General features: G+C 44.7%; 1 protein-coding gene and 1 long non-coding RNA gene across 6 annotated transcripts in view; one reads left to right on the top strand and one right to left on the bottom strand.

Moving 5' to 3' along the window:
- Positions 1–2,537: 2,537 nt before the first annotated feature.
- Positions 2,538–13,760, bottom strand: LOC102547249 (uncharacterized). 4 transcript variants are annotated; one of them, XR_010053327.1, is made up of 4 exons: positions 13,514–13,760; positions 13,055–13,345; positions 10,308–10,540; positions 2,538–6,975 (listed from the first exon to the last, which is right to left on the bottom strand). It is a non-coding gene; the product is annotated as an uncharacterized LOC102547249 (long non-coding RNA). The 4 variants fall into 4 exon arrangements; XR_005486996.2 differs by lacking the exon at positions 2,538–6,975 and adding an exon at positions 8,917–9,222; XR_355535.5 differs by lacking the exons at positions 2,538–6,975; positions 10,308–10,540 and adding an exon at positions 12,742–12,787.
- Positions 13,761–13,845: 85 nt separating this feature from the next.
- The window catches only part of Hmga2 (high mobility group AT-hook 2), a 121,846-nt gene continuing 111,305 nt past the window's right edge, over positions 13,846–24,386 (top strand). Inside the window, exons 1-2 of one of the 2 annotated variants that reach the window (XM_039079971.2) lie at positions 13,846–14,167; positions 21,239–21,325. In XM_039079971.2, coding sequence (XP_038935899.1) covers positions 14,126–14,167; positions 21,239–21,325 — 129 coding nt within the window. In that variant the 5' untranslated portion in view covers positions 13,846–14,125. Of the gene's footprint in view, positions 14,168–18,059; positions 18,586–21,238; positions 21,326–24,386 lie in introns of those variants that run through there. The other variant, NM_032070.2, reaches the window with a different exon arrangement.

Genomic DNA, 24,386 nt, shown 5'->3' with positions numbered 1-24,386 from the left:
AAGCAAAGCTATGATTTTAGCTTAGTTACCAAATGAGATTATGACTGTACGACTCAATCTAGCTAATTCCTCCCTGTTAAATTACAACCATTTCTAAATTCTTCATAAAAACAACTTTAGAATAACCACTTTCAGTCCCCCAAAAGTCCAGGGAATTGGGGTGATGACTCCTCTATAACTTCTTCAAGCTGTACATGGACGTTAAGATATCCTTGGGGGTAGGAGGTAGGAAGAATGAAGCAAATGCTGTAGCCGATGTGTCCTGACTGGACCCAGCTGAAAGTCCTTGAGACCAGGAATCCAAGTAGGCACACTCTGCAAAATACAACTCTCAAGACAAAAGTTTAGAATCGAGATATCTTTTGTTTGATTCTCCTGAATCAATTTTTTCAGGCAGTCTACTTCTATCAAATCAGATCAGTATGGCTCTGTGAGGTTTCCAGAGCCTAATCACACTTTTTAAAAACACAAAGACAAAATCTTTCTCCCAAAATACTGTGTTCCTTGGTCTGTAACCAGAAAAGCTTGTATCTTGCACTCTCTCCCGGAGTAATAATATAACCATAAAACTCAAAGTCACACTCATCATGAAGACTAAACGATTTTTTAAAAAGGAAGTAAGCTAAACAATGAGCCTGGTAGGCTTATGTACTCTGTGATACCAGGAAATTAACCCAAAATTCCCATGGAGCCCACATTAAGAGAATCTGAGCTTCCTATTGTGGTAAATATCAAAAGTAACCACAAACCTCACTAGCCAGCATCAACGAGCCATATGACCTTTAGCGGGGTAATTCATAAAACAACTAAACACCTCCTATCAATTCTGATACCCATAAGCAACATATCAAACCAGGACTTTAGCCCAAAATATATTGATCTGTTAAGCTCTCTACCTGGAGCCACAGATTTTTACTTAACCTTAATAACTTGTAAATATCACAATACTCTACTTGGAGTCAGTGACTAATTTTTCCCTATCTAAGTTCCGAACCATGGATGAAAATCCCCACATGATTCGGGTAATCTCTGTACTCCCCTTAAAACAAATTTAAACACCTTCTATCAATTCTAATACCAATAAGCAACTTAATCAGGACTATAGCCCAAAATATATCCATCTGTTAAGCTCTCTACCCGGAGCCATAGGTTTTTATTTAACCTTAATAACTTCTATAATATATGTCTGTATTCACTCTGCCTGGTTGTTAAAGACATTTATCACAACTCTCTAGTTGGGAGTTAGTGACTAATTTTTCCCTATCTAAGTTCTGCCCAAACCATAGATGAAAATCACCACGTGATTCCGGTAATCTCTTTACTCTCTTCTTTCTAAAAACAAACTTAATCACCTTTTAATAAACCTGTCATTAAGAAGTAGCTTGTCTAACTAGGATTTCAACCCAAAATTCCTGTGGCACCCATGTTAAAAGGAATATGAGTATCCTGAAAGACTTTCTAAACAACTTTCTTTTAAAAGCAGCTTTTAATCTCTAACTCTCTGATCTGCCATTACTTATCACACAGCAGGGGACCTACAGCCTGCCAGCACAGTTTGCTTTTGTGTTTGTTTAAAGTTCCTGAGCTTGAGATATCATGTGACTCAACATGGCGCTGGCCTCCTCTTAGAAAATAAAACTTTCTCTCAACTCTTAGGATTACTAGTGGATTCTTGCCCGTCACATTGGTTCGCCATCTGTTGTTGTAAAAATATAAAAAATTTTAAAAAGTATGGTTGTCTTTTATCTCCCACTAGGTCTGGTACCTCAGTGCCCCAAGATATCTGTTGGATATCTTAATTCTTAGTCAGCAAAGTCTCTCACCCGCTTTGCTCCATCCCATATTACAATGCCAAAGGCCTCTCTCTGAGCCTAGCAGCAATCTCTACCTATCTAGTTCCCAAGGCAGGTTTCCATGCCAGAAACACACATCCCAACTCTGTGGCAGCCCAGACCAGCCGCCATACACTTTCTCACACTTAAATGGCTACATGAAAGAACACACAACACAATAACCTTTGGCCCAATTAATAAGATATAATTGCCCACCTAGACATACAAAGTCCAATACACACCCATCACTTAAGAACATTTGTAACAACCTGTAAAGGTATAGTGTGGAATCTTAACGTCACCTGCCATATTGTCCTGCCACAGCTTCTCTCCCTCTCCCGCCTGTCTCTTCTTTCCTTTCCAGTCTCCTCCTCTTCCTTCAAACTTTTCTCCTGCCCATCCTTCCTTCTCATCCAATGACAGGCCTCCTTCTATCTTGTACCTGCCTCACCTGTGACATCATCCCACACCAACCATCAAAAGCCCCTGTTTGGCCACCTTAATTATTATGCCCAATAAAAATTAGCCAACTCGTCCAACACAGGGTTTCCCCTTTCACCTTTACAAACCAACATTTATCATGGGCCATGGCTGTCTCCTCTCTATCCAGAGGCAGTTTTCTGTTGTGTCCCTCCCCTACCCTGGACTAATATACCACTACCCTGTTCTCCCCCTCCCCCTTGTCCTCCTCTTCTTTTCCCTCATCCTCTATCTCCTACCTTTGTCTCTTATTCCCTGCTCTCTATTCCTCTGGGACAAATAAATCTCCTTTGTGCTAAGAACTTGATTTGGGGTTGTCTTGGGCTGACTCTGAGGTCCCTAAGGATGAGTCCTGTGGAAAGTGTACTCCTAAGGTTCTCATGAAAGACAGTTTACTCAAGCTACCACATCACATCTCAAAAAGCAATGTGTGAATGCACAAGTGTCCCTGAATCCTCATAACCACTTCTGCCACATGCATTGATGATCATAGCTCCCTAGTGGGAGTGACGTCACTTCCCTATGCTTCAGAGGATGACTACCAGAGCCAATGGAATATCCCTCAAATAGCATTATGAGCAAAGTCCAATGGCTTCAACCACGGGCATCCAGCCCTCCCTCTGCGGGACTAGGCATCCAATCTGGTTTTATTTCATGTGACTTCATAACAGAACTGAGGTTGTTTCTGCCATGGTGGAGCGACGGCTTTCAGATGACAAGCAGGAACAGGCTGTGGCCTGGATCTGGCACATGACACTTCTGCTTTCAAACTGTTGTCCAAAAAAATCCCTGTCACCAAACCCAACTTCAATACAGCCAGTAAGTAAACTTGGCTTGCAGAATGGAAGAGTGAGAGAGTGCAATTTTTACGGAGGAAGGAAATGAGTTATTGGGAACAACAATCCAGTTTCCCTCTCCACTCAGTTCTCTGTCTCATCTGCATCTTACTTCCTAGTCACTAACGCACTGAATCCATTATTACACTCAGACTGCAGACATTCCATCCCTTCCCCCAAACAACATCTTCCCCGAGATCTCCATTTGGGAGGATACATTAACATTTGAAATTATTAGAAGCTGAATGATTAAAACTTAGAGTGTTGGATTACACCAAAGCCGTCCCTTTGTATCAAATATTGCTAGTCACTACCCAGTATTTATGTTTACGTCCTTCTTTAAAAATCACTGAATCGAGGGGGCAGCAAAGCATTTGTGGAACAAGTATAAGAAACAGGGTTCATAGTTTCAGAGCCCCCAGAAAAGCTGAGTAGGCCTGGTGTCCATCTGTGACCCCAGCAAGCAGAGGTAGAGACAGGCATCCCCAGAGCAAGCTGACTGGCTAAGCGCCACATTTAAGAGAGACCCTCAGTATACATCTCAGTTTTCCACAGGCTTGTGCACCTGTGTACCTGTACACACATGTACCCCCCAGCGTGTGAATGAACACGTATGCCCAGCACACAGACAAACATATGAAGAGAAATTTAAGCGACAGATTTTAAACCAGGTGTGTAGCACATGGCTGTGATCCTAACATTTATAAGGTAGGGGCATCATAAGGTGGGAATTAGCCTGGGCTACACAGTGAGTTGAAGGTCCTTCTGACTTGTACAGTGAGCCCTTGTCTTAATGAACAAGCAAATCCCAAGTGATCTTATTCAGGGTAGTAAAACATCTTATATTTTATTTTTTTGCTTCTTTCTTTCTTCTTTCTTCTTTCTTCTTCTTCTTCTTCTTCTTCTTCTTCTTCTTCTTCTTCTTCTTCTTCTTCTTCTTCTTCTTCTTTTTTTTTTTTTGCAACCTCTCTCATCGGGAGCTGAGACTGACCTTGTGAAAATCTGCTGTGGATTTCTGGACCAGTCTGTTTTCCTTATTTTGCTCCTGTTTTGTCTAGCACGTGGCTGCTGAACCAGAGGTACAGTGGCCATATTTTAAAGGTGAGGTAATCATCTAGGCGAAAAGAAGAAACTTAGCATCTGGGCAGAACATGGAAGGGGGAAGGCAGACAGGGAGACTCAGGGACTTCTGCCTCCCTGGAGGATCACCGGATGTCACATTCTCGTTGATAGGATATCACTGCCTTTAAATTTTCTGCCATGTGATTTATAAATTCCTTAGTGTCGTAACATTTCAACAGATTTAACTTATATAGATTTCACCCCACATCTATTTCTTATTATTGAATTTTCCTAGGGAAGATGTAAATAAACATCTCTGTAGCTCAGATAGGACACACCAGACCATCGAAACAAATCCACACAAGTCTGGCTTGGTGACCCCATGGATTTAATTGGGGTTATTTATAGAAGCATAGGTGAGCGCTTACCCCAGAGCCACAGACAACTAACTTATAGACCACTTAAAGGCAGTTTCCCACACAAGTCATTAATGGCTTACATATATAAGAAAGAGGACTTTATACATCTCTTAGGTCCTTCCTCTATTCGGGAATGTTAGTCTTAAGGGTCAGCCCAGTCTTAAGGGTCTCCCTTAGGTAATTGTAACCACTCTTATCTCAAGGCAATAACAGCCATATCCTGTCTGGAGACCATTTGTTCTTTTCCCAAACTCATCTCTCAGTGCTCTGTTCTGTTCTATACTTAGAGCAGTAGTTCTCAACCTCCCTAAGGCTATGACCCTTTACACAGCTCCTCCTGTTGTGGTGATTCCCCCACCCCGTCCAATAACCATAACACTTTTTTGTTGCTACTTCATAACTGTAGTTTTGCTACTGTTGTGAATCGAAATGTAAATATTTTCAGAGGTAGAGGTTTGCTAAAGGGGTCGTGAGCCACAGGTTGGGAACTGATGGCTCAGAGGCTCAGGCTGGTGGTCTCAGTCACGCAGGATTCCTTAACCATGGCTGTCCTTGAGTTTGAGCAATGGTAAGCGTGACCTAAGAACTTTGAAGAAAAAGTGGGAGAGGTCAAGGTACTTTTCTCACCTCGTCGCTTCACTAGAGCCTCCTCTCTGACACTGGTCACATACTTGTCCTGGCCTGGGCTCCTACCAATATAGCTTGGGCTCCTTTCAGCATGGCTCCTCCACTTGTGCCCAGGACTACAGCATGACTTCCTCCCTCTCCTTCAGCCCTGCCGTGACAATAACTCCTCAATGCTACGCGCATGTAGGTAGCTCAGCACCTCTGTTCCTATGAACTTGTGGGATCTCTATCCTCAGCCTTTGTGACTCAGTGCTTCCCAAGGACCATCTGCCGGGAATTGTTTCCAGCTGCCTTCTGCCTAACAGACAAGCAAAACCTCTCTGGTGCGTGGTTTCAGGTTTGCATTCCAGCAACTTTTCCTCAGAATCCTCCCTAAAATTCCATTGCCCACCTCTGTGCCTAGCTGTCCTCCAAGACCCTCTGGAGGACCATTACCCACAAGTAGTTTACCATGTTCCTTGTGCTCAACACATACTCAGTGGTTATTCTTGTCTTCTGCTTTACCTTATACTAACTTGTCTACATGTAACTCTTGGCCATTTGATCAGTGTTTTGGAGATGGAACCCGCCTCCAGGTCTGACGTGCTTTTATTTCCTTCTTTCTCCTTTGTTCTTCTCTAACCTTTGGCTGTTGTCCAAAGCAAGGCTTGACACCAAGTGGATGCTCAGTTATTTACTCTTATCAGTCCTTCCTGTTTACCACTTAGACTCATATCCTACAGCTACAGTTGGTTCTCGGGGCAATGGATGTTTTGCAACAAATATACAAATTTCTCTTTGTAACAAATATATTTGTTACACTCGACACAGGCAATGTTCACCTAGGATGCACACAGTTGCCTCCTGATGTCTGCAAAGAACTTTCTCTGGAACTTCCTGCAGATGACGAAATCCGCTGATGCTCAAGTCCCTTACAAAATGGTGTGTAAGACCTATAAACACCTTCTACTACCCTTGAAGCTTCTCTAAATTGCTTATAATAATAATACCTGACACAACGTAGATACTTTGTAAACACATGCTTGTTGCATTGTTTAAGGAATATCGTCAAGAAGAAAGTCTGTACATATCCTATGCAGAAAGTCTGTACATATTCTACACAGATGAAAAATAAGATTAGTTGTTGATTGAATGTCAGGACATGGGATTCTTAGTGTGGAAGGCTAAGTGTCTATAGTAGAGGATTTTATTAGTTACTTCTTGTTGCTGGAAACATGCCTGAGGCAACCTGTAGAAGGAGTACATAGGGAGACATGGTTCTAGAGGAATAAAAGTGTGTCTTGGTGGGGAAACGTGGAAGCAAGCAGCAGGCATGTGACAGGAACAGGAAGCTGAGACCCAACATATTTAACCTCAATAAGAAGCAGAGGGAGCAAACTGAAAGCAGGTGAAGGTCATGAACTCTCAAAACCTGCCTCCATTGATGTATTTTCACCAGTGAGGCTTTACCTCCTAAACCTTCCCAAGCAGTACCGCTAACTAGGAATTAAGCATCTAAATAACCAAGCCTGTGTTTCTCATCCAAACCAAGATGATTTTACTTAAGAATTTTCAGGTGGGGGCTGGGAGATGGCTCAGCAGTTAAGAGCACTGACTGTTCTTCCAGAGGTCCTGAGTTTAATTCCCAGCAACCACATGGTGGCTTGCAACTGGCTGTAATGGGATCTGATGCCTTCTTCTGGTGTGTCTGAAGACGGTGACAGAGTACTCATTGTAAATCTTAAAAAAAGAAAAGATAGAAAAAAAAACATGTTCAGGTGATAAATTTGATTTTCTTCTACTACTTCCCTTAAGTGTCTGAGGTTCTGTGTTCTGCCTCTCCTCTCAGGGTGTCTGGATACACTGGCTTGGAGAGGACAGGGCAAAGTCCAGAATGGCTGGGGTATGCAGTCTACCTCTTCCCTTTGTGTCATCAAAGACTGCTGCCCTTCAGGTCAGGAAAGAGTGAAGCAGAGTCCTTGGTAAGCAGGATCCTGGTCAGGTTGGGAGCAAGTGCAGGAGAAGGAGGTGTCCTCTTCATGTTATGGCTCCTTTAGGCAAAGGCCTTCTCTGACAGCCTCGGAGATGATCTTAGCTTGTACACACACACACACACACACACACACACACACACACACACACACACACAGTGGTTTTGTGGGTGGGCTTGAACACATGCATTTTATTCAGGGTGAAGCAAGGGTTATATAGTTTTTGGAGAAGCATGTGAAACTATCCAAGGAGGGGAAAAAGTCATTGGCTGAAAGCCTAAGGTACAGAGATGCCTCATTAGCATGGAGAAGCATTCCAGGTGCTGTGCTATGTGACTGACTACTTGTGATCACCTGGTTGGGAGTCTCTGGGTTACATGCCCCAAGGCAAGCATGGGAACAGAGAGGGAGTTAGTCCCACTCCTGCTGGTCTCAACTTTCAGATTTCCAGGATTTGAGCTTGCTCTACCTCCCCAGGTCTATGCCAATTCCTCTGGTGGCATGATCTCTGTGCCCCACAACTGTCAAAGGAAAAACTCATGTATGCTTCAATATTCACCTGCAACTGAAGGCACAGACCTGCAATCCTAGTAACTTGGGAGGCTAAGGTAGGAAGATTGCAGCTTCAAAGCATTGTTAGACTGTAAGACAGTTTCAAAGCCAGCTGTACAAATAAAGGAGACCCTGTCTCAAAATAAATATAGGGGACTGAAAAGATGAGTGAGTCCCAAGTTAAATACTTCCTCCTCCTCCTCCTCTTCCTCTTCCTCCTCTTTCTCCTCTTCTTCCTCATCTTCCTCTTATTCTTATTCTTTTATAATAATTACCTTATTCATGGCATCTCGTCACACGAATAGCAAAGTGACTAAGATAGAAATCGGTACCAGGAGTGGGGTGTTGCTGTGACAGGCCTGACCTATGGTGTTGTTTCGATACCTATGGAAGACTTGAGGATTTTGGACTGGAAAAGCAGTTGAACACTTTTAGCAAAGCTTTCTGGGGAATCCTGATAGGAGCATAGGCTGTGCTGAGAGTGATGTGACCTATTGGAGTCCAGCTTAAAAGAGTTCAGAGGGGACCGATATTAGAAAGTGGCCTAGAAATCATTCTTGTGATATTTTGACAAATGATGTGGCTGCTCTTTGAACCTTGCCCTAAAAATCTGTCTGAGGCTAAATTGAAAGAGTTTTGTATTAAAGGCATTGGTAGAGAAAGTTTGAGGACAGCCTAATATTGACTGTGTCCTGTGAATAGCAAACAGCAAGGAAAAGGCAAAATGTACAGTTTGAGGAGAAAGGGGACATGGGGAAGTGTTTTGCTGGAGTCAGTCCTGTGCTCAAGGAAATTTAAAGTTTAAAGACAAGCCTGATGCTAAAGGGAATAAAGGAAGTGGGAACCTTGAGGCAAAACTCTACCCTTAAAACTTGGCTTTCAGCTTGTAAAAAGGTAGTAAAGAAAAGTTTAGGTAATGAAGAAAACAAAAGAACAAAAACTGATATAAGTGTAATTGAAGGGAGTGGGGCAAGTTTCAGCCTTAGTAAGCAGTAGAGCTTTGCCACATGGTTCTGGCTCGAGAGTCAAGGATATAAATAAAGAAGGGTTTGAGACTCTCCCTCTGTGAGTTAGGAAAGCCATAGTGAGTGTTAGGGGTGTCACTGCATGGAGCCTCAGAAAGGACACTGTGTGAAGCTACGAGGTAAAGCCTGGATTCTGTTGGAGATCCCAAGATGTTTGAGATGCCAGAGTCACAGGATTCCTGCCAAGGGAAGAAAGCTATAGGCAGCTTGTGAAACAAGCCCAAGAGAGGGAAGTGTGTTGCAACCAGTCAACAAAGCTGGAAGGAGTTGGTGAATCGAAGAATGGGACATCAGACATGGAGATGCAGAGTTTGGAGGTTAAGCAGTAGCAGTTCCGTCTTGCTTTGGTCCAGTCTTTCCTCGCTGTGCTTCCTCTCTTCTCTTTGGAATGGTAAATGTATATTCCATGCCATTGAATGCTGGAAGTAAGAGAGCTTCTTTAAAAAAAAATTGATTTTACAGTGGTTTACAGTTAAGGGCTTGCTCCGACTCTCCAAACTTCTGGCTTTTAAACAGTGTTGAAACTGTAAAAGACTATGGGGACTTTTGCAGTTGGATTAAATGCATTTTGCATTATGATATGGCTATAAGCCCATGGGAGGCCAGGGATTGAAATGGGTGGTTTGAATAAGAATGGTCCACAAAGGCTCATATAATTGAATGCTTAGTCACCAGGGAGAGGAACTTTTGTTAGGATTAGAAGGTTTAGGAAGTGTGGCCTTGGTGGAGGAAGTGTGTCAAGGGGCTCTGCAGCCCACCTGCACCATGCTCCCCACCATGATGATGACAAGCCTCTGAGAGCAGATCCCAATTAAATGTTTTCCTTGGATAAAGACTTGCCTTGGTCATGGTGCCTTTTCACAACAATAGTACAAAGACTAAGAAATGCACTGATCTTCACAATTGCCCAAACTTTAAGCAAAAAGGAAAAGAAAAAAGAGAAAAATAAAAGACACTCCAGTCTGCAAAAGACTCAAATATCTATACCTCTAGGCCAATAGAATTATCACTCAGTGTTGAGACTGAGAAGGCACAGAAGACTCTTAAATGCCTCTAAGTGATGGAAGAAAAATCTAAAAATCTAGAAAAAAAACAGAGCTGAGCAGATAGTAAAAAGACTTATGGTTGCCTTGGATCACTGGGGAGAGAGGGCTATCTAGGCAGAACCACAGAGAATTTTTGGCCAGTGAATCTCACTGTGCAGGAGACTGTTGAGGTGGAAACACATATTTGGGGACAACGACACAGGGTATATTGGTGTCACAGGGTGACTCTGTTACTGGCGGTACATTAACACAGGTTTGACACTGGTACCAGCATCCATAGTTGTGTGCACATGAAAGGACATGGAGGATTTTCTGTTCAATTCTGCTATTATCCTGAGACACTGCTAAAATAAAATTTATGAGTTAAAGGCTAGAAAAGAAGTATCAGAAGTGTTCTGTAACTTATGCCAAGCATACAGTGTCTGAATCTACCAATTGGCAATTACGGTTGGTTGTACCTGACAGAGACTGGAGATGCCAAGAGAACTGAAGTGGCTCAAAGGGGATCAAAGCCGTTGCTCATAAATTCAGTGTCGAGGTCAGCAGGTCAGGGCAGGGCTGGGAGAGTAACCCCACAAGTAAGCAGAACAGAATTCTCTTTCTGTGTTTCTTCTCCACTACCCTTAGTGTGGCTGCTTCACAATCTCAGAGATGCTTTCTGGAACTTTACTTATCTTGTTTGCATTCCTGACTGGAAACAGAAAGAAAATAAGGAGGAGGTCCGAAGGACGTTGCACGATCCCTCCCAGCTGAATCCGCTCTTTAAAGAGCTTTTGCAGAAGCCTTCTCAAAGACTTCTGCCTCTGTTTCCCCTGATCACCCCCAAAAGAGCAGGAGATGCAGCGTCTTATGGCTGATCAAATTTCCACCTTAATTCCATGAGTGTCCTTTTGGTAAATTACACGGATACATACAGAAATACATAATAGGCTCGGCTTTCCAGTCTTTTGAGTAATCACAGAGGCTGTTTGTAGGTCTCTTTCCTGCCACATGCTGGCATGCTGACTTCCCCCATCCTGGGAAACCAATAATAGACACTACATTCTTTTTCTTAGATTGTATTATGGTTGGCTGAATGGGTCTTGACTCTTAATTTGAGCACTGGTAGAGTTAGTGATCCTTTCTGCCTCTAGGACATCTGAAAATTTGAAAATTATACCAGGATGCTGATAAAAGAGACCACCTTTGAAGTCAGTGTCAGCACAAAGGAATGCACAACAACCAAGCCATATTTCTTTAACTCTCCACAAGGATGTCGTGAACACCACTATTAAATGCTTACTTAATTCCAGGTGCTCTGTTCTATATGCTCTGTTTTATATGTAAATTAGAATACACACACACACACACACAATGGGGCCAAGAGAAGTAATGTTGTATATGAATATTTATTAATGTGAAAAACATGTACAGCATGTTATCTAGGTGAAAACAAGCTATGAAATCAGAGGTACAGTATGAACCTGTATTTGTTCATCTAATTCTAGAAGGGCTAACATGTTTTAGGGTTATCTCGGCGTGATAAGATAATGAGATATTTTCCCATGACTTTTCTAAGCCCTATAAGTCCATCAGTGCCTCTTTCAGTTACATTTGTGATAGGAAATAAATAACTAAAGAAAAAATAAACACGAAGAAAAGCTTATCAAACCAAGTATGATAGAGCGTGCCTGAGGAAGAAAAGAACAAGAGTTGGAGGCTAGCCCTCGCTCTACACCAGGACCGTGGATCAAAATAAAGATGAATTTTTATTATTAAAAATTATAAATTATTAAAAGAGAGATTCTTGTAGAAATCACATGAGAGTGGGTTAACAAAGGATGAGACTAAAGGCTACATCAGGGACACTGGTGAGGGAGCCATCTAAATAGGAATGGAGAGGCTCTGAGTGTGGTGCAGACAAAGCAGGGACCAACAAGAAGGCAGAACTGTAGGGATGAGGGATGGAGAGGAAGGGATACTTATTCCAGGATACGGGGAAATCCCAGATAAAAGCCACATGAGGTTTTACTTGCACATTGGGACTACTAATTGGAATCTGTGTCTATCAAATCTAGTTTTTAAGTGACAATGGTGGGTCACATTCCAAACCTAATGATCCATCCAAAAACATAGTTCTTAAACAAAAACCGTGTGTGTTTGTGTCTGTGTGCATGGTAGTGTGTGTGTGTAGGTTTGTATATGCTTGGGCCAGGGAATGGCACTATTTGGAGGTGAAGCCTTGTTGGAATAGGTGTGTCACTGTGGATGTGGGCTTTAGGTCCCTTTTCCTAGCTGCCTGGAAGCCAGTCTTACACTAGTAGCCTTCAGATGAAGACGTGGAACTCTCAGCTCTACCAGGCCTGCCTGGATGCTGCTCCCGCCTTGATGGTAATGGGCTGAACCCCTGAACCTGTAAGCCAGCCCCAATTAAATGTTGTCCTTATACGAGTTGCCTTGGTTATGGTGTCTGTTCACAGCAGTGAAACCCTGACTAAGACAGTGTGTGAATGAGGCAGAGATCATATCCCCTCTACATCTCCGTTCCCACCATCCTGGGTTAGTTTAAACGAAGGGATTGGGAAGATTTAGAATTACATGCATGAATTGATGGGAATCTTTCCCTAGCTCCCAGAGTCTTACAGCCCTGGCTTTTGTTTCCTGTTTTGTTTTGTTTTGTTTGTTTGTTTGTTTGTGTTGAAAAGGGAGGGTCTCACTGTGTATGTAGTGCTGCCTAGAACTTTCTCTGTAGACCAGTCTGGCTTCAGACTCAGAGATCTGCCTTCCTCCTCCTCCCAATGCTGGGATTGAAGGCACAAGGCACCATGCTGGCTACCAACATGTTTAAGCTGAATTTGAATTTCTTGGTGCTTTAGTCTGGGTCATAGACAATAGATAACTCTGAAGCACGGATTTATATTTCTATTTTATTTAGGAGTAAGCAGACACGGAGATGAGGCTGAAAGAGATAGAAAGTGAATAAATCAATGCTTTGCTTTTTTTTTTTTTTCCTGGTTACAGCTTCTCTATGGGCTCAAGTGTCTTATGGGGGAAGGGAGGAGAGGGGGAGGGAGGAGGGGGGAGGGGGAGGAGAGGTGCTATTGCAGGGAGAACAACTCAACATAAGCATGTGAGTAACTGTGCTCCAAATCACTCTGCTTTAATTCTCCCTTGTGGCACAACAAACAAAGTCAGTAACTGGCATATCAGTGAGTGATTTGCTCACCATGTTGTAAGTCAGAAGTCAGTTATCCAATGGCTGAGGTCCCTGTGAAATTGTCAACATGCTGGGCTGTTTTCAACAAGGTTCTGGGGAAGAGGTGGGTCCGATTTCAAACTCTGTTCTTGCTGTTGGAAGAACTGACCGCTTGCTTCTCATTTGGAGAACCCTTGCTGGCAGTTAATATAAAGCTGCCCCCAGTTCCTAAATACATCCACATTCCCTGTCACATAGCCTGTCCACCCTCAGACTTGCGACAAGTTGCATCTTCCTTGAACTTCCAAAGTCTGGCTTCATCTGTTAAGATGAGGCAGAAAAAATTATCTCCCTTCCATGACTTTTGCCAATACTACATGTTAGGCATTCAATAAATAGATTTCGAGTAAACTACGGGGGACATAGAGAATAAACACTTGGAAGTATTTAGCACACTATGAACTTCAAGTGTCTTTCTGGATAACGTACCTCTGAATCCTGGGAGAAAGACAGATAGCATAGGGCAAAATCAGGTCAGTATACAGTCAATTCATTCGAACTCAAACTTTGTTGAAAACAAACTTATTTTGCTTGGTAATTCTCCAATGATGTGCCCACCCCATCGTCACCACTGGAAGCCTACCTTGGTAGCAAGTAGTCCTTCATTGTGACATCACAGGAAGCCAGCGGAGGTGAGCTTTCCTACAGTTTACTGAACACCAAGCACCAAGAAACACAACTGGGTCTGAGCCATGCAAATGCGCTCATTTTAAACACTCGAAATGTTTTTCAGCACAACTATAATGAGAGCCCCTAAAGACAGAGAGAAACATTGTACTATTACTAAGTTAGTTTATATATGCATGAAATTGTTTAGTAAATATTGGCTACACTTTTGCCACCCCATACGGAGTCACTTCCAAAATACCTGGTTAGAGTGATCCCATATAGTAAGATGTGTCCATAATGAATTCCGGAAGTTCTGAGAGGAAACCTACAAGCTATTTCTGACATGTGAATATGTTAAAATGTAAACATCATGTTGGGTAAATCTTGAGAGCCCTGATCTCCTCATCACAGCTGAATCTTCCTTTGAGAAGAATGAAGATGTCTTGCTGCAGGGTACTTCTCTTATCCTGTGTGGTATGTTTTATAACATTGTAACTGTATTAAAATGACCTTTGTCTTAGTAATGAATTAATAATGATCACCAAAAGTTTGCTATGAAGGAAATAACATTTAGATAACATGAGTGAGACAGAAACAGGGATGAGGCAATGGCCGACACGCTGTCTGTCTTCGGGGACTATACAAGCAATTTTCATATAATCATGAGAAAAGTCGAGAGGACTAAATGTCACACAGGTTGTCAAGACAGGGCTAAAAAGCATTCCCATCCAGTTGCCTTTAGAAGTGTCTCATTGTGACCCACTATCAACAAGTACTGTCTGCAAACTTAGTATGTCCTTTGTGTCAAGGGTAAAATAAGAACGATTTTGCCTGTTATGCCATAGCAGACATTGTGAATTCTGAGCACCCAAATTTTCTTTCTTTCTTTTCTTCTTTCTCCCCACCTTCCCCCAAGACAGGGTTGCTCTGTAGACCAGGCTGGCCTTGAACTGGAAAAGATCTGCCTGTGCCTGCCTCCTGAGTGTTGGGATCAAAGGCACGTGCCACCACTTCCCCAGGTGCACCCCAGTCTGTAAAGCATGTAAAGCATGGAGTAGGAGATCTTAGAGCAATTTTATGCTTGTGCAGAGAATTCAATGAGAAACACTTGGACCCAAATTTTCTATAGTATCTCAGTTATTTTTAAAACTGTGTTCTGAGTCCTCTTGTTGGATTTTACCAACCACTAATGCACTTCCTTGCCTGAGCTAAACTTCAGTCTAAAGTCTGTGTCACAGATCAGGAGAAGGCTTATTGACATACACCTAGTGTGCTGATACTCGGTTTGATGGCAGGTGAAGGAGAAAAGGAGTGATTTAGTGTAGAAAAGCTCAACCTGGAATGAATGATTGCTACAGAGAGGATAGAGAGGACCGAACGATCGAGAAACTTAAATTTGGGGATTAAACTTAAATGTGAATGAGAAAATGTTTCCTCAAGACAAAAATATAACCATTGAGCTTAATTTAAAAACTGTCATATAAAGATACCACTTCAATAATAAAATCTTGATAATTTTAAAACAAGCTTTTATGCTTTGCCTAAAAGAAAAGAAGTATACAGTAACTTGAAAGGATTAGGCATCAAAGAATAACAATGTATAAGGCTAACTAGATAAAATCTAAGGAAAAACTTGTTTATATCCTTGTCTCTATAAACTCAAAAGGGCTCACATCTGAGAACGAAATGGAATGAAAACAATTGACTGGATGTCCCAATTTTTATGCGCTTCTCTTAGATTCTAGGTTAATGCAAAACAACAACAATGACAACAAAAAACCCAAAGCAAAACCTAAAACCAACACACACACACACACACACACACACACACACACACACACACACACTAGCCACACAACAACCAGTTCAAAGCTCGCCAGTGCCATCTCACCCCACCCGGGGTGGGAATCTCTTGCTAGCATTTGTGCTTTAAACAAACAAACAAACAAAGATCCAGGGAGATAATGTGATTCTCAGCATAAAATTAGCTGACTGAAATCCTGGGTGACTGTTGCTTAAATCCATCCCCTAAAACTTTGCCTGTCCTTCTGGCAAATCGTAACCAAACAAAAATCAAAACAGAAGCCTATATTATGCATGTATGTAAAATGCACGCATCAAAAAGTAAGTGCAATCACACACACACACACACACACACACACACACACACACACACACAGAGGAAACGTGCAAACTCCTCGGCTAGGAAATGTCAGTGCACTCGTGAGAAGGTGAAATTTCAGCCCCTTTGATGAAGATACCATCTTTCACCCAAGCCCTGACAAAACCTTGGGTTCCTGTTAGACCCCTCCCTCGTCATTCAGTTGCTGGGCTCCATCTGGAGGTATGGGGGGCTCTTCCTCTCCATCAGAGCTAAGCGTTCCCAGACTCAACGCCAGCCCTGGGTTCCTGCAGAGCACTCAATGTGAAGTGTCCCAACTCTGCAGAGGGCAGCTGGAAAGGGATTTAAAACGGCAACGTTGACCAATCAGCACGGTCGCGCCCAAGCCGACATTTATACGTGCCTCAAGTACAGCGGAACCTAGCAGAGACTAGATCCTGGGTTTAGGGCTGTAAAGAAGGCGTTTTTATTCCAGGGTGGTCTATATCTTTGTAAGAAAAAAAATTCTTCACCGAGTGAACATTTTTATTTTGGAGTCAGTCCAACACAATTTTGGGTGTGATGTGTGAAAATCTGACCCTAAGATTTTCCTTTTCTTCCCCTTTCAGTTTTGTGTTATTCAAGGATGAAAAAGAGGTACATTTTAGAACGTTCTACGACTTTCAAAATCCGACTGTGGTCACGATGGTGCTCGCATAACTTAGAAACAGCCCAGACTATAAAATTAGGATTTGGCAGAAAGGAATTCTGAGGGAGAGGGTTAAAATAAAGGTAAACTTCAGGAAGAGCTAGGCAATTGGTGCGGAGGAGGGGTAAGGAATCTGTAATATTTTTTATACTCTATAGGCGTTCGAACATGGGTGCACAGCGTCTGCTCCAGTAGTCAGTCCCGGAGGGGAAAAAAGCTCCACGAAGAAGCTGGCACGCTCGATGTTCCTGTGTACGGTGTGCAAATGTGTGCATTTATTGAGAATGTAATTGCTGGCACCATCGTGTGCCTGGAAGTGTGGATGGGCAGGAGTTTTCGTGCGTGTTTACCAGTGAAGTGTGTGTGCGCGCACACGTGCATCTGCGTGCAAGCATGTCTGCGGTCACACCCGTGGGCGCGTGTATCTTCGTGCACGCTGTGTTTGTGCGCCGGCCCGTGCGCTCTGGGGTGAGGGCTCTTCTCAGTGGAGCAGAGTCGGGGATGGGGGGTGGGGTGGCGCTCCGACTCCTTGGCCACCCATTCCCCGGGGCTGAAATACTAGACAGCGGCGATTGACCCTGAATGCTTCTGGAAACTTCGGGCACGGCTCGGTGGAAGCGCAGGTAGAGGCCAAGCTTCCTAGGGTAACTCTGAGATGGTCATTTTCTCTTTCCTTCCTAGGACAACCGCCCAGGGGTGGCCTCCGGCGGCGAGTCTAAGCCCTGTCTCTTTAACCCCACTGCAGGCGGGAGCATGTGAGCCAGGGCTCCGGGTGGCACCCGGGCGCCTCCGCCGCCTCCGCCGCTGCCCAGGCAGTTGTGTTTCGAACGTTGCCTCTGGCCGGCGGCCAGGCGCCTCGGCTCGGCGGTCCGCCTGGCCTGGCCTGCCCCCTCCCCTTGCTTCTCCTGCAGCCCCCTCCCCTTTATCCACCCACGATCAGAGGTGGGCACTCCCCACTCCCGCCACCTCCTCCGCAAGTGCAAGCGCGCGTACACACACTCACACACATACACACACACCCGCGCGCGAGCACACGCACACACTCATCCCCCTTGGATCCGGGGCAGTAACTCAGAAAACTTGCATCCCGGGCTGGGCGCTCCGGGTGCAGAACGCAGAGGCCAGCAGCTTGTCCCTCTGCGTCTCGGCAGGGCCGCCGCCGCCGCCTGACCCCGCCACCCGAGGAGGCGCGGTGCCACCCACTGCTCTGTTCCTTGCTGGAGTAGAGCTGAGTGCCCCACTGGATCCCGGCAGAACCTTCCCACTCTCTCCTTGCTTTCTGACCGCACAGTCTCTGTTTCTGTCTCGTTCTGTCTCTTTGTCTCTGTCTCCCCGTCTGTCTTCTCTCTGTGTTTTTCTGTCTCTGTCCCTCTCCCTGTGTCTCTCCGTGTCTCTGTCTCCCTCCCCCCTCCTTTCTTCTCTCCCTCCCTCTCCCTCTCTCCCTCTGGGGTGGGGGAGAGGAGGAGGAATTCTTTCCCCGCCTAACATTTCAAGGGACACAATTCACTCCAAGTCTCTTCCCATTCCAAGCCGCTGCCGAGCGTCCCAGTACCCACAACTCCCGAGCCGTAGCGGAGAGAGGAACCCTCTCCACCTCCAACTCTCCCTCTCCCTCGCTTCCCGCCTCCTCTCGCTACCTCCACCTCCACCTCCACCTCCGCCACCCACCGCCCGCAGCGCCTCCTCCTTTCCTCCTCCTTTCCTCCTCCTCTCCTCCTCCTCCACTCTTCCTCCCTCCCCTCTCTCTTTTTGGCAGCTGCTGGACGTCCGGTGTTGGTGGTGGCAGCGGCGGCAGCCTAAGCAGCAGCAGCCCCCAGCGCGCGCCAGCTCGCCCGCTCTCGCCGCCCCTGCCCTCTCCAGCTCTCTCCATCCCGTCTCCCGAAAGGTGTTGGGCGGATCCGAGGCAGCGGAGGCCGAGCGGCTGCAGCGGCGGTACCGGCGGAGGCAGCGGTAGCGGCGGCGGGAGGCAGGATGAGCGCACGCGGTGAGGGCGCCGGGCAGCCGTCCACATCAGCCCAGGGACAACCTGCCACCCCGGCGCCACAGAAGCGAGGACGCGGCCGACCCAGGAAGCAGCCGCAAGTCAGTACGCCGGCGCGGAGGGGCCACTCAGCCCACCCGCGACGCCTCTGCCCCGGGGCCCCGCGACACGCCGGGCGACCGGAGCGCGGGAGCGCAGCGGCCACGGCGGCGCAAGCTAGCCCGCCCGCCACCCGGGTGTAGGTGGGCGGGAGACTGAGTCCCCCTGGCGAGTGAGCAGAGCAGTCTTCCCATGTCCCCGCGCAGTCTTCCCTTGTCCCCGCGCCCCAAGGCTCCAGGAGCTGGGGGTCCCGCGGCTCGCTGCAGCCACCGGGCGGGAGGTAGGGTCGCGCGAGGCGTGGACCGGGACTTTCGCTATTGTGAGCAGTCCTGGAGCGGCGCGGCGTGGCTGGGGGGACAACGAGCCTCTGGGGTCCCACGGATTAAAAGCGTCGCTTTGTCAGCCGCTTTTGGCGACCGGGCGACTGGGGCGTTCAGGAGGGTCAGGACGCGGCGAGTCGGAGGCTCTGAGTCCCGCGGCTTCCTCCAGCTTCTCGGGGCCGCCGTTCCGCAGGAGGCTGGTGCGCCTCGGCTGTCTCCTCGGTGCCCTCCCCACACTCCATGGCCCAAGGCTCGCGCCCTCCCGACAAAGAACGCGTGCGGAGCCTACTGCCCTCCGGTTGCTCCTCGGGATCTTTAAAAGCCCGCCGAGCTGCTGAAGCCTTCCGGGCTGGCGGGGAAGGGGAGCCCGGGGGATCCCAGGCCCCCGCGGGCCCGGGAAACGCGCTTCGCCCAGGGAGCTTTGGAAGGAGAGTGCACAGTAGCTAGGGTCGCTTCCCGCCAGGAGCCGGGTCCCCCGTTGGCTCCTTGATCCCGCGCCTCTGAGCAGCCTAAGTTTTAGCGTCCTCCTTGGCGAGTGGCTGGGGGCTGGGAAGGGATGGTCGAGGGGCACCCAGGACCCCGCGGAATGGAGGGTTTTGTCTGCGGATGCAACTAATTAAGCGTGCAGCCGGCTATTGCAGAGCTGTGCGTTGCGCTCAGGGCCGGGGGCGGGCGGGCGGGCGGGCGGGGGTTGGGGCGTCCGTAGTAATTTCCAAGCCTAGGGACGCGTCTATTGAGAACAGTTAAACTCCCTTCCCGGCCTTAAAAAAAAAAAATCTCATTTCTAATTTTGCTTTAAATCGCCTCCCTCGAGCGGATTAGAAAATAATCCTAAAGTCCCAAATTGCCCCCAAAGCGCTAGGTGGGAAATCGAAGAATGTTTGCTGGTGTGTTTTAGGAAAATGAGGAGTGTACCTTTTGGAAAACATCAAAGGAAACAAACTAATCTAGAGGCCTCCGAGTTTTCCCGCTCTGCCCTTAGCGACACTTTACAGTGCATTTGGATCCTGTTTTACACCTCCCAGGAAGTCTCCGCTCTACCCCCTTGCTCCCCACCAGCCACCCAGGTTTTCTGAATTCTACTAATCGTACCCCCTCCCCCAAAGTCTAAAGGAAAACGCAATGGGATCCGGAGGTGGCTGGGAGTTTTTACCTTTGAGTTAAGGCCGAGTTCACAAAGAAAAATGTGTTTCCGATGTGTTTGCTCTAAGTGCCCACTGGCGCTAATATCCAATGGAAGTTTCTAAGCACCCCCCTCCGCTATCCCCCTCCCCCGCTCTCTAGAATGAGAACTTCCATTGAGAACGCTCACGAGTTGTAATTAGGCTCATTTAAGCACCCAGTCTGAATGAAACAAGAGCAGATGATTCACCGGGGAGACGCTCAGCGTTCCCGGCGAATCTATCGTCGCATTTTCTTAACTGCTGACTGAGTATTGGCTACTCAACCTAGCACCCAATAAAGTAAAACGTTCATATACCTGGTGACCTCGTGGCTGTTTCAATTTCTCTTTCCCAGATACTTAGATTTTTCTCCCCACTACTCCGATTTTCTTCCCAGTCCACCCCTCCTCCGCCCAAGAGTTTCTTTCTTAAAAACGTTTTTGAAGACAACATGTTTATTTTTGTAAAAAAAAAAAGATATTTGAATTTTGACTGGAAACCATGCCTGTCTCTCCAAAAGGAAGTGGAGAATTGAAGCAATTATCTAGATAATTCAAGCAAAACCTCCCACCTCAGATTTACCATAATTATTTGGAAATTTTTAGGGGGTGTGGAATTATTCTGAGCTGAAGAGTTTGGATAATCGCTCCAACATTTCACTCAGAATGTGTGGGTTGAATCCTAAACCACCTGGAACACAGGCACATAGAGGTGACTGCAGGCCATGCATTTTTTTTTTTTTTTTGGTCTATCTTTCCAGCTATCCACGATTGTTTTTGTTGTTTGAAATGGGTAGTGGTACTCATATAAAAATGTTTGTTATTTCTGTGAGTTGCCAAGGGCATCATAGCCATGCAGACTTTACTTCGTAGCTCTAAAATCATATGCTTTTCTAGAATGGCTCTCCCAGGGTTTGCCGTCATTCCGATTTGGAGATACAACCCAGTTTTCACAGGGTAAATAGCTTCCTCCTTGAACACTGGGATTCAGACTATGGCTCTATGTTTTTCCCTTTGGTCAAAGCTGTACCACCACCATCCAACTATGCATTTACCGAATGACTTCCAGCAGGTTGGTTAAGCAGCATATGCAGAAGACACAGCCAGAGTCAGGATGGATTTCTTTCAGCCGGTCTTTAGCCACAACAGCTTGTCTTTCCTCTTTACAATCAGGAGCCAACCTGTGAGCCCTCTCCTAAGAGACCCAGAGGAAGACCCAAAGGCAGCAAGAACAAGAGCCCCTCGAAAGCAGCTCAAAAGGTGAGAGTTTCCAATGCAAGCTTTTCCAATGTTATCAATGACTTCCATGTACGTTTTTTCCATTCTAAATCTACAAATCTGAGGACTGGTCTCAGCTGGGTAACTCAAGACATTTTCCCTGTGTTTGTTATATGGGTCTTAAGCCCCCTCCCCCTTCCTGGGTTGAGGCTTAGCTTAAAAGCTTCCTGAAAATACAATGATTTTAGGCAAACAAAAAAGTCATCAAATAGTATAGCGCTTAAGGGGTGGGGGAGAATGGGGTGAGGGCTGGGGGAAGAAATGAAACTGTTAATATTTACACCCATGGTGAACTAGTTGAGAATAAATCAAAGCTAGAGATTTTGACACGTGGTGGTATTCCTGCAATTTCCTCTGGGGGGAAAATAATTGAGATTAATTTATTCAGTGCTTATTTACATGATGACTAGAAGCCAAGTCTCCCCCCCCCCCATTAATGTTAAGCACTTGCCAAATACATGCTAATTAAAAAGAAATCCAATTATGGGTCACTGAAAAGAGTTTCATGAGTTTCACAGCTTTAAATGTGGTGACAAAGTATGCTGTTTGGGTCAGATCTGCATGATATGGTGTCATAATTAGAAGAAACTTTCCCCTAGACCTGTTGTGTGACAATTTTAAATTTTTAAAACAAATATTTTATATATATTATATATATAAATATATATAAATAAATATATATATATTTAGTGGTAGTGGGGGATGCAATAGAATCCAATCAAGTGTGACAGTTTTTAAAAAACAGATTTTAAATTGCACCTTTAAAGTCATTTCATGTTGGTCATGTGTGGTAGCAAAGAGGAAGTATCTTCGAGTAAATAAATGGCTACAGAAAGAAAGGATGAAGACTATATGTCACCTTTTGGTCTTATAAAAAATTGGTGACAGTTTGCATCTTATTTGTGATTCTGTGTTGTCATCAAAAGTAATGGTTCAAAATGAGAAGTAAATCCCCCCACACCTTCTCAATAGATTGAACTATGCAACATTAGAAAAAAAAAAAGACTCTGTGCCTATCCTTGGGGAAATTAATCTCCTGTGTGTATTTTCGTGTTGAGAGGATTGCACTAACCACATTATATGGGGTGCTTCTCAGTGGTCCATGCCTGTCATAGGGACTGGTGATGTAGAAAGGCCACTTAGGACGTCATTATCACTTCTGGCTATTGAAAGAGCAGGTTTCTCTAACATTTGAATTAACTGCCTTTTAAACTTGAGCTCTGTAGTGAATATTTAACCAATTATCTCCCAGTCGTCTCTAAATAACCTTGCTATTTAAGTAACACATAATCTGGTATTCCTAGTAGGAGTGCTTTCTCTTTCTTCTATTTATAAAGGAACTAAAATAGGACTTTTTTTTTTTTACCCAAAAGATCCTGTGTTGTGTTTCTGTGACACTTATTTACTGTGTTCCCAGGGGCAGCACAGGAGTGTCTTGGTGGTAGGTATTGCAAATATGATGTGATCACTCTGAAACTGCTTCATCATAATATAAGTTAAGGCATCTTTAAAACTCACTGTAAATACATGATTTGAAAGTTAATATAAGACAGAAAGTGGATTATCTTCTTGATGTCCCTGTATAACTCTTCCACTTGAATGAATAGGTAGGAATGGTCTCATCATGGTCTCTTTAAGAGGTTTATTGTGGACAGAACGAATGGTAAAACTTGTGCCTGATTTAACATATAAAGAAACAAAACAGATAAAGCATATCCATTTCCAAGCATGTTTGGTTTTCAGTGACTTTTGCCAGAAGTATCTACAGCTGGCCCCGCTAGGCTGCCTCTTCCTGTAATTCCTCTTGTCCGTATACACGCTTGTGTGATTGCTAGAACACAAATACCCCTCCCCTCACTGAAGACCTTTCTCTGAAATCCTTCATTCTTTCAGGCAGCATCATTTCATATACTTCTGTTACAAATGTTTATAAGGGTAAACGTTTAAAATGTAAGACTTTACATTTTACAAAAGTAACAGTTTACAAGTATAAAATGTTACAAATGTGAATAAGTCCATTAGCCTAGAACTTGACTGCTATTTTTCTTCACCTCTATAAGTCACACTTCTCTTGGAGAAGATGACATTGAGGATATTGATAAATCATATCTGGAATGGATAAAATTAAGGTGTTTCACTTCCAAATGTTTTCATTGGGGATGCTCCTATGCCTTTATACACAGGACTACCAACTGTGTAGTGTATTCTAAAAAGGCAGGTTTCATTATGATGTTTCTGAACTGAAAACCCTTTTCAGGAAGAGCTGTACAGTTCAAAACATGTAAGATGAAAATACCTTACCAGAATAAGCTGAATATGTGTGAGAAAGCCTTCTATATGATTAGTGAAGTGAGTATTTTTCTGTACTCTGGGCATCTCACACACACACACACACACACACACACACACACACACAGTGGGGGAGGGAGAGAGAGAGGAAAAGAGAGAGGGGGAGGGAGAGAGAGAGAAAAAGAGAGAGGGGGAGGGAGAGAGAGAGAAAAAGAGAGAGTGCTAGTAAGTACTTGAGAGAAACGAATCTTTAAGTAAGGGGAAATGTAGTGTACATTGGAGTCCTGATGGATGCTGTTTAAATTTTCTTGCTGGTTTGGAATCTTTTTTTTTTTTTTTTAACTAAGTTTATGCTTGGACTGAGCAACTGCCCTTGGGCATTTAAAAACAAAATTGCTCATTAGAAACTTAACAGTGAGAAAGTGCATGCAGAATGCTACAAGACCAGGTGAATAACTAGTTACTAAATTAGCTATTCTTTACATTTCAATAGAGTTGATTTTTTTGTGTGACATGGACAAGAAACAAATTTGTAAAAAGGCAATTTGTTGTGTTTAGAATGTATGAAGGAGATGATGATTATTTTTCCATCAAAATTAATTCTGGGGGTAATCCTTGTGTAACAGTCATTCCTGGGAACTCTTCCACTCTGGATGTAACCTTAATAAAAGTGAAATTAGAAGTTGATATCTTCTGGACTAATGGTTTGTCTGAGTATGTGAATGTGTGTCTTTACCTTTACGGTCATTTGTTT

The sequence above is a fragment of the Rattus norvegicus genome, chromosome 7, assembly GCF_036323735.1.
Source record: "Rattus norvegicus strain BN/NHsdMcwi chromosome 7, GRCr8, whole genome shotgun sequence".
NCBI lineage: Eukaryota > Metazoa > Chordata > Mammalia > Rodentia > Muridae > Rattus > Rattus norvegicus.
This window is presented reverse-complemented; position numbering and strand designations above follow the sequence as displayed.